Source organism: Centroberyx affinis, unplaced genomic scaffold (assembly GCF_046629955.1).
Source record: "Centroberyx affinis isolate AG114_WGS23_722 - 3 ecotype Tasmania unplaced genomic scaffold, CSIRO-AGI_Caff_v1 ptg004281l_1, whole genome shotgun sequence".
Taxonomy (NCBI): domain Eukaryota; kingdom Metazoa; phylum Chordata; class Actinopteri; order Beryciformes; family Berycidae; genus Centroberyx; species Centroberyx affinis.
Window position 1 is genome coordinate 73057 of NW_027282002.1, and position 9490 is coordinate 82546.

The window sequence follows — 9490 nt, forward strand, 5'->3', positions numbered from 1 at the left end:
TAAAAGCAACTTGTTATCCTGGCGCGCTCTGTAAGAGGGATTGACGCGCCGCCAGGTGCAGCCAGGGTCACCTCCATCTGCTCTGGCCATGTCTTAAAGAAGGTCTTTCCCACTGCTGTTCTTTACCTTCACCGTGCGTAAAGGTCGGGCTCAGCAAACAGTATCCATCTTAGCAGCTATTGTCTCTTGAAATATTATTTTTCATAAAGCAAGTGAAAAAAAATCTGCCAGTTGGAAAGAGGTAATTTCACTTGTTTCCAATGCAAATCAGATTGTTTCAAAGAATTTTCGTGGATCAAGTTTCATTTTCTTGATACTTAGTGGAGTGACCTGTCTCATTGTGCCTTGCAGATAGCCATGCTGACGCTTATTTGTAGAAAAATACATCTGACACAAGTGATGCTGCGTTTGAAATAGATTAGGAACCTCTCCATTGGCAGCATTTTTTCATTTAGGCTATTGTAAGAAAAATAAGGCTGAAACGAAACTTTGCAGCAGTTCTGTGAGGGTTATGTGGTACTATAGGGCTTATTATTGATATTGTCGCCTTGGACATCAGATAATATACAGCCATACCTCCACAATGCCAAAAGCTGTTTAATTTCCAACATTTTCCAATCCAATCGTGCTAAATTACATTTTGAGTCGCTGATACGTGCGCATCCATTTAACACATGGCCTATGCAAACTAACGCAATAGGACAACTCTTTTCCTGCGTAATTGATTCCCAGTAATTAATTTGTTCTCCCCCCCATCTGATCAAATGGAAATCCTGTCCTCCAGCCCAAGGATTACAACTTCCGCTCTAACATCTCCCTTAATTGCCTAATAGCATTGCAGCATGAATTCTGCCTACATTAAGACACTTTCACATTAACCGGCCTGATTGGAAATGTGATGACAACACCATATCAACAAATTATAGCGCACAGCTTTCTGTCGCAAATGGGCACAGGAGCGGCACTTGTACTCTCCCAGATTTTAATACCGACAATTACAGCCAATTTGGGCGGAATTACTAGACAGACCTGTAGCCCAATCCTCCTGTGACACGGGCGACGTCGCTTGATTCAAAAACCTCCAACATGAACAAAAAGTGGAGAACTTGTGCAGGAGAATTTCTCCGACAACTAAGACATTATAAGTGGTCGCGTTTCCAAGCCACAGCAAAGTAAACTTTTGTGTTGCAAGTTCAATATCGGCATGGATAGTCAGTCACAAAACCAAAAGTCCCTATATACGAGAATATTAACCAATATAGGCCTTTTATAGTGATATTATAGTAGGATATGGTCACAGTCCTGTAGGAATATAGAATATTATAGGGATAGGCTATATGGGAGATAAACAGGCTATAGGTCAAAAAGTTATAAGAAACCCTATAGTGGCACAATAGGAAATAGCCTAAAATATAGCCTATCACAAAGCAGCCTATAGGCCTACGATAAGAACATTATAAACCCATCTATTGAGTACCACACTGTCCACCATCTCCCTTTGAAAAGACTATTATAGGCATTTCTAACGATTCATACAAAAATACCATAAAGCACAACAAAGTCACTATAAACTCACTTTTGATACCCACTCTAGGCTATAGCCTATAAGCTCCTATATGAATATTAAAGTGTTTTTGGGATGTTAAAAACCTGAAAAGTAGCCTGTAAGACCCAGTTGTTTATACAAGTCCAAAGAGCTACTTATAAGCATAGGCCTATACTCAAAAATATAGCTTGAAATGGCTCTTTGCTTTTCTTTTTCTCAAAATTTGAACAAGAGAAGCTGCCAAAGAAGTTTGAATGAACCTTATTTTTTCAGCACCATGGCTAGCGACCCGGCTGTATTGCACATGGGCCTAAGCAGCCATTAATGCTTGAACGATATACTGTATTTAGAGGTGACACGCCATTGTATTAAAACAAGAAGGAACACGGACATTCAATAAATCTCTTATTTTGAATCATTAATAGCCTATTTCAATAAAAATAATCATTATATTTAGGCTAATTCTTCCGCCAAGCAATATAGTCCTTGAACAGCGCGCTAAACAACGTGGTTGCTCAGCGACCACATAAGTACCACTATGAGTGGTGATTTTCAGTTGTTGGATTTTCAGTTAATATTCAAATTAACCGTGATGCGGTCACAGGTGTGCTGTTTATCTGTTGTTGTTTCTTCTTTCTTTTTTTCTTTTACAACGCGCCTCAGCCAGTAAGAGCCGAGCACCGGCCCTAAATAAGCCTTCCCCCCCGCCCCTCCGGCGCTCTAATTGGCTGATGCGCAAATCAGTATCCCCAATCCGCTACTCTGTTTGAATAAATAGTAGTTAGAAGTCTGCCCTCCCACTGATATCTATGTAATAGGCTGCTCGATGTAGTGTCACTCACTGGTCACACACACAGGGGCTGCGTTTTTAAGCCTTTGAGACTTGGGGGGGAAAAGAGACAGATAGCCTACGGATGCAGTTTTGAAGCTGAGAGAAAACAACAACAACCACAAAAACAAACTAAAAAAAAGGAGAAAAAAAAAGAAACATGAGTCTAAACTACGCGTCTCCGGCGCCAACGCAGAGGTCAACGTCGTTTTTCATTGAGGACATCTTATTGCACAAGCCCAAGCCGCTGAGAGAGGTCTTCCCCTCGCCCTTCAGCAGCTCCCTGGCGTCCCGCATGCCCATCCTGGAGTATGGATACCCTCTGATGCCCACTCCAATACTGGCGCCGCATCCGCACCATCCGCTCCACAAGCCGGAGCATCACCAGTACTTCTTCACATCTGGTAAGCCCGTGAGAGGCAGAGGCAGAGGCGGAGGCGGAGGCCTGCAGTAACGCAAAAAGTTATGTCAAGGCTGTTTATGGGGCGGGAAAGAATTCATCCGAACCGGTGATGCCAGCCGCTTGAGCATCACGGCCACCGATATGAACAAAAATCAATTAAATATATAGCTATATATTTTTTAAAAAGCACTAATTTACTCATCATTTTTTCTTAGAAGACCATATCCTTATTAGTTTATCACTGCTAGGCTATTGTGAATTTTTCTACTAGGCTATATTCGTGAGTTTAGGAATATTATAACGTCATTTGCACTAACAAGTGGTTTGAAATGAATCCCATTACATAGCGTTATGCAGATGCAGTGCATAAAGGTGGGTAAACTATGACTTCCAGTTGTTGATCATCATAGGCAATAACAACAAAATCTATTATAATTTTTTCAGAAAAGTATTAGCCATATTTTACTTTATTTCCTGTAAAAAACGCTTTAAATACTGACTTTGTATATAGGCCTAATATAGGCTACATGGGTTTAATGTTAGGCTACTTACTATGATGTGCACAACACATTTATCTAAACTCTATTCTGTAAATAAAAAGGAGAGTAAACTGGGTCTGGTGGGTTTTTACCCTCCACACCCCTGATCACAAAATTACCATCATCACTAAACGCCTGTTAATTCCATTATAGTGAAGTTTATTGTAGTGGGAAAAAAACAAAAACATGAGTTTAAGTTGTTTTTCATATTTCATGTGATGTGACCTGCAGGGATGCAGATGCCAGCGCTGTTCCAGCACCACGCGGAGTTACCGGGGAAGCACTGCAGGCGCAGGAAGGCGCGCACGGTCTTCTCCGACTCGCAGCTGTCCGGACTGGAGAAGAGGTTTGAGATCCAGCGGTACCTGTCCACACCGGAGAGAGTGGAGCTGGCCACGGCGCTCAGCCTGTCCGAGACGCAGGTAAACAAACCCGACGCTGTTATAGTACAGGGAGTCTGTGTCTGGCTCAAGGGCACGTCGGTAGAGTGTAGTGTTTGAACCCGGGTTATCCATCTGAAGGACGCGGTGTCTTATACAGTGGAGAGTAACGATCAGGCAAAAAAAAAAAAAAAAAAACGCAAGAAATTGAAAGGCCAAAATTGATGTTTTAATATACAAATATAACACCACAGAGAATGAAGTATATTTCAAAATATAAGTAAATATATAGCCTTGGTTTAGGAATAATTTCACAATAAAAATTAAAATAAAAGTAAAATAATTGATTGTGTAATAGGCCTATTGCCTGGTTTGAGCACATAAGCTAGCCTATATATAAAAAATGTCTTATTTATCCTGAAACAAGCTCATGGGCTATTTCAAAATATACAGTATTCTTTGATATTTTTGCTGTGAAAAATAGCCCTATATTTAAATATATTCCATGTCAACTGCATTTCTGTACCATGTAGGCTATTTAAATATTTAAATGCGTGCAGAACATAGGCTATATAAAAATGACAATTTTGGAAGATACATATGGCTACATTACATTTTGACAGCCTACGCGGGTAAAAAGATACATTTAGGCATCATGTGGTTTCCATACAGGCTGTATATGAATGATAAAAATGCATGCTTATTAATTCAGGACCCATGTTCATCTCTGTGTGCGTTTGGTGACCTTTAGGTTCTAATAATTGATCATGATAAATAATAAGTTGTCAGACACCAGTCATTGCTCCAGGTTGTCCCCAGAAATGGAGTCTATTTATATATTTTATATTATAATCTGGTTCATAGCTTTGGATTTTATACATCCTATAATTGCATTTTTTTTTTTATTTGACTTTATCAAACCTTCTTACCTCCCCCCCCCCCCCCCCCCCCCCCTCCTTCCACTCCCGCCCAGGTGAAAACGTGGTTCCAGAACCGGCGGATGAAGCATAAAAAGCAGCTGAGGAAAGCGCAGGACGACCGGAAAGCCCCGGGGGACCTGGACAGATCCGCGGAGAACTCCAGCGAGAGCGAGATGAACGAGAAGAGCGCGGACGAGCTGAAAAGCGGACTGGACCCGGACTCCTACCTGCTGGAGGAAAACGACGACGATGTGGATATCGAGGATGACATTTGCTCCCCGGACCATCTACTATAGGAACTGTTTTCTAAGCAGCCGTCACTGTACATGTAGATAATACTGACTTTCGTTTTTTTTTTTTCCATGAGAAATTATATATTGTATTAAAATAAGGGGGGAAATAGCCTACAACACAATGTCGATATTTATTAAAGCATGCAAAATAGGCTATTTTTTTGGGGGGGATTTCCCTTTTTCCTCTATGGTAGCCTATGGGACCTGTCGTGTTGTCATGTCTGACGAAATAGATAAATGTCAAGCGACGTTATTATCATTATTATCATTATTATTATTATTATTATTATTATTATTATTATTATTATTATTATTATTATTATTATTATTATTATTTTCGCTTTAATAACCTTTGTATATTCCTTAGTTTATTTTTAAATGTCAAACAAAATGTGAAAATCTTTATTTTGACAGACAATCTGTACAAATTCACCTCTAAATTAGTATTTTAAACGATCCAATCGAATAGCTCTTTGCTTTGTAACATAACTGTATCGTCCGACCCCTTCCTTTTGCACTTATATCTCAATCGAAATATTGCATTTGCCATTTGCAGCGCCCGGTTTCTGTCGGTATTATTTTTGACAATTACATATCCACTTCTGGTATTTTATTTACAGTTCGGTTCTTATCTCGTTGGAGGTTTTGTAAATCAGTTTTTCGTAGCAAACGACTTTCTTCATCGGCATTTTACATGTCGGTATGTTTTTTTTTCTTTTAATCAGGTTTATATGTACATAGCCTATATATATATAAATAATGAATCGGCACACGGCTCAGTCTATTCCTCTTTCATATGTCTACATCTTTTATACATGTTATCACTAGGAAGCCCCCTTTTTTCTTTATTTCACATTTTCTCACACATTCTTCAGAACCGGAACGTGTCAGAGAAAAGCCAATACACACTTGTACTTTCACCATTAAAACTAAATGTTATCTAAGCTGGAAGAAAACGTGCGTGTGCGAGATCCTCTGATCACTGTCAGGTTTTCAACTCCGGTTCAAATGGCCGTTTTCCTACTGTTGTGAGCACCTGCATTAGGTGGCAGTCTCCACAGCATGGAGCTGAGTTCTGAATGGGAGGCTGCCTGTTAACCACTGGGCTTCCTGCGTGGTGGCCTGGACCCTGCTGTGCTTTAAGCCAACCACATTTCAGGAGAAAAGCAAAAGACTTGCACCAAGAAAAAAAACACTAACTACAAAGATTCTGAGTTCCATGCAAAAGCTCAGTGAAGTCCACAATTCCTACTGATGTAAATAAGGTGAATATTATTTTTTGAATAGGCTATGCATTGCTCATGTCTTTTTAAAACACAGATGTTTAAATCATCCAAATCCATTGGTGTGCATGTTCATTGCCACGTTGAGCTCCAAGTCTCTTTAAGGACATTTCTGGTTAAATGTTTGTTCTGTTAAGAATTAAATGGAATACAAAATAGCAGGATGTTTTGTTTATTCTTTTTCAACAGATGTTAATAACTTTTAATAGAAAATACATTTTCTGTGGGGCTACTGAATTTGACTGTATATTGAGCAACAATGAGGGAAATAAAGGTCAATTCAGAACAAATGTAATGTTTATATTATATTCATACATCAGATAGCTCAAGTCTGTTGAATGGAAACTGTATGGGCCATGCAGGCTAAATGCACAGGTCTTTCAGGATGGCAAAGGTCTGATGGACGTACTTTGATGTCGTCAAGAAAATGAGTGACGATAGCAGAATCAAAATGGGAGCATCTACATGTTCTTTTAAAGCTCTTGCTGTAGGTATTTTAGAATAAAATGGCTGAAAACAGAACATCAACCACACAATGCTTTTGAAATTCTCTGGGTAATGGATTTTTTTTTGCCAGTAAATTGCCTCAGCTGACTCTTTGAAAAGAGACTGTCTCAAACTGTAGGCTGCAGAATTTATAATTATGACTCTGACATTTTATCTTGTCCTGATATAGCAAACAGCATGCTAGTGCATATAAGAACTGCGGGTTATCATAGATTCACTTTGTCATCTATTTAGAGTAAACACACCATTGCTGACCAATTCATCTGAATTAATCTATTCATTGAGCCATAACACATTGCTTTTCTGAGATGCATGAGAATTAACAAAGAACTTAAATTAAATGTGTTGTTTGTGCTACTATAATCCTTTTCATTACAACAACTGTGTGTGTAAAGTGCAGTATATGGGCATGGGAAGATTGGGCATTTCAAAGGAAAACAGCAAACTAAGTCCTGCAGGAATGATCATATCAGAGAAGCATTACAGAGCAACATCAGAGCAACTGTATACATTTCCAAACATCTATGTAAAACTGTAAAACCAGTTTCATCATGAAGAAATGTGTGAAGAATTGGTTTGCTTGTCTCACAAGGATTCATTTTACAGAAAATGGAGCCGGCATACCAGAGAGGTTTGAGACAATTCATTCATTATGCTTCAGCTATTCTTTTGAGGCAACTTCCTGAGCGTTGTTAATGTAAATTATTGAAAACAGGAAAATAGATACATTTCAAAAAATCATTTTTAGGCATATTTTGGCATTATCATGTAATTTTTTTGTGAGCTTTCTATTGCATTTTGGCTGTTATTTCATTTTCTTAAGGGTTTGTCCCAAATGTTTTTGTAGCTCAGTGTTAATCATTTGGAGAGCTATTTAAAGTTCATGGCATTTACCCATAGTCTTCTGTATGGCTCAGTTTAACTGCTCAGTGACCGTTCACACCCCTATAATAGGCACTTAGTTGTCATTCACATTCCAGCCATTTCATGTGAAATTGTACAAACAATATTAAGTTAAAGGCATCAATGTCTTACTTAAAGAGTATTTGAGTACAGCAGAATAGCATCAAATATGTGTTACAACTACAATTTTTGTGCTATTTATATGTAATTTCATTAATTAATTGATTCAAAAGTACTATCTTCTTTCCTCCTAATTTCATGCCAAATAATTATCATGACCCACAGATATCTATAATTAACATAAAATCATCATTAAACTTTGTCAGTCCCATGAATAAAATGTGTCCCTCTGTGCTGTGACATCTTGCTGAGAGGGTTCTAGTATGCAGAGCAAACTATTTATTATCCAGCTATTAATGTGATGACAAGGCCCTTTGAAACGTAAGCCATCATTACATTTATGAAATCGTTTTATGCATCCTAATGTACCCGGAGCTGCATCTCTCCGTGTGTGTTTTGTACATTAACGTGCGAGCCTCTTTTCTCCTCCAGCACAGAATTTGCTGTGCTTTCCTGCCCTTTGAAAAGCAATTCATGTCATTTTCAAAATGTGATTCTGATTAACAGGGAGCAGGGGGGAAAAAAACTGTGTGGAGAATAGGCCATGCAGAAGGTGATCAATTAAAAGATTAAGCGTTTTGCAACACATGGACGCATCTGCATTTGGGCCTAATAGCAGGGCCATCAGCTCATTTTCAGGAAGCCTGCCGCCTACTGAAAGCGTGCTTCTCACATCAAAGCATCCACGTCTGCCTTAGCTTTCCAATGGGCAGAAAGGGATGCTAATTTGGCCCCCTTCATGTGTAGCGGTGAAAGACTCCTTCAATTAACTGGATTTCAATGGCAAAAAAATGAGTAGGTGGGACCAAAAAAAAAAAAAAAAAAAGATGCAAAGGGACTCGGTCTGGATAGACAGCGTTTCTCATTAAATCAAAAAGGGCTCCGTCATTTATTTCCCTCCGCGCATCTGAGGACTTAACACTAAAAACACAGAGCTTCAAAGAGCCCATGATGGGTTAAATAGAGACTATAATCTAATTAAAATATTGCACAGAGGTAAATAGTGCTTTGATAATGATCTGAGGGTTCTATTAGTGAAATGAGCTGCTTGAGAGTGTTTTGTGTCGGGGAGGAGTTACCACTTTAGAACATGGCTACATAAAGTAGGAGCGGGACCCAATCAGGTGAGCTTCAAAGTGTCATCTTCATTCGGCCAGCTTTTTTTCTAATCTGTAAACTAGAGAAATGGAGGAAGGAAACAATCAGTCCCACAACAAAGAGCGTGCGGATTATTCCGGGTTAACAGTGTAACCAGGTGCGTAACGGGGTGAGAGGAGACAAATTGAAAATGTGGCTAAAATAACAATGTGCGAATTACCTGTCTCTTATATAAAAATACAGCAGCGTGAGCGTAAGCACTGGCCGAGCCCAGGGGATGATTGTGTATGGATTGTGTAATGAAAATGAAAAAGGCTCAGTGCTGTTGGTGATGCCATGATTGGCCCATGTCATTGTTGACATATTAAGACCAATTAGTTTTATTAAGACCAGTAGGTCCTCAGTGATGCTGGACTCCTTGCCAGCACAAAGTCTTAACAGAATATCTATATATTGATCAGGCATATAAACAACAGGGCTTATCTGTAATCGCCTCAAATGAGTGCAGCTGATGAAATTGCTGCCATACAAAGTGTCCCTTTATTTCCCATGGTCAGGATAAGGCACTGTGTGCAAAACAAGTTATTACAGCAGGTAGGCTTCACTTACAATATGCAGCTTCCTCTACCATGACATCCATCATTCAGCTTAGCACATTGCCAAGAAAAA

The 9490-nt window shown here is 39.2% G+C and overlaps 1 protein-coding gene across 1 annotated transcript; it reads left to right on the forward strand.

The window, feature by feature from the left end:
• The first annotated feature begins 2535 nt into the window (after positions 1-2535).
• On the forward strand, positions 2536-4913 carry bsx (brain-specific homeobox). Its single transcript, XM_071543298.1, has 3 exons — positions 2536-2779; positions 3549-3739; positions 4671-4913. The coding sequence occupies exons 1-3, from the start codon at positions 2536-2538 to the stop codon at positions 4911-4913; spliced, it is 678 nt and encodes a 225-aa protein (XP_071399399.1).
• The last annotated feature ends 4577 nt before the right edge of the window (positions 4914-9490 follow it).

Bases quoted from the DNA above. Each gene is read 5' to 3' on its own strand.
- bsx (XM_071543298.1), top strand. From the start codon at position 2,536: ATGAGTCTAAACTACGCGTCTCCGGCGCCAACGCAGAGGTCAACGTCG. The intron at 2,780-3,548 runs GTAAGCCCGTGA...TGTGACCTGCAG, and splicing joins CCAGTACTTCTTCACATCTG to GGATGCAGATGCCAGCGCTG. The intron at 3,740-4,670 runs GTAAACAAACCC...ACTCCCGCCCAG, and splicing joins TCAGCCTGTCCGAGACGCAG to GTGAAAACGTGGTTCCAGAA.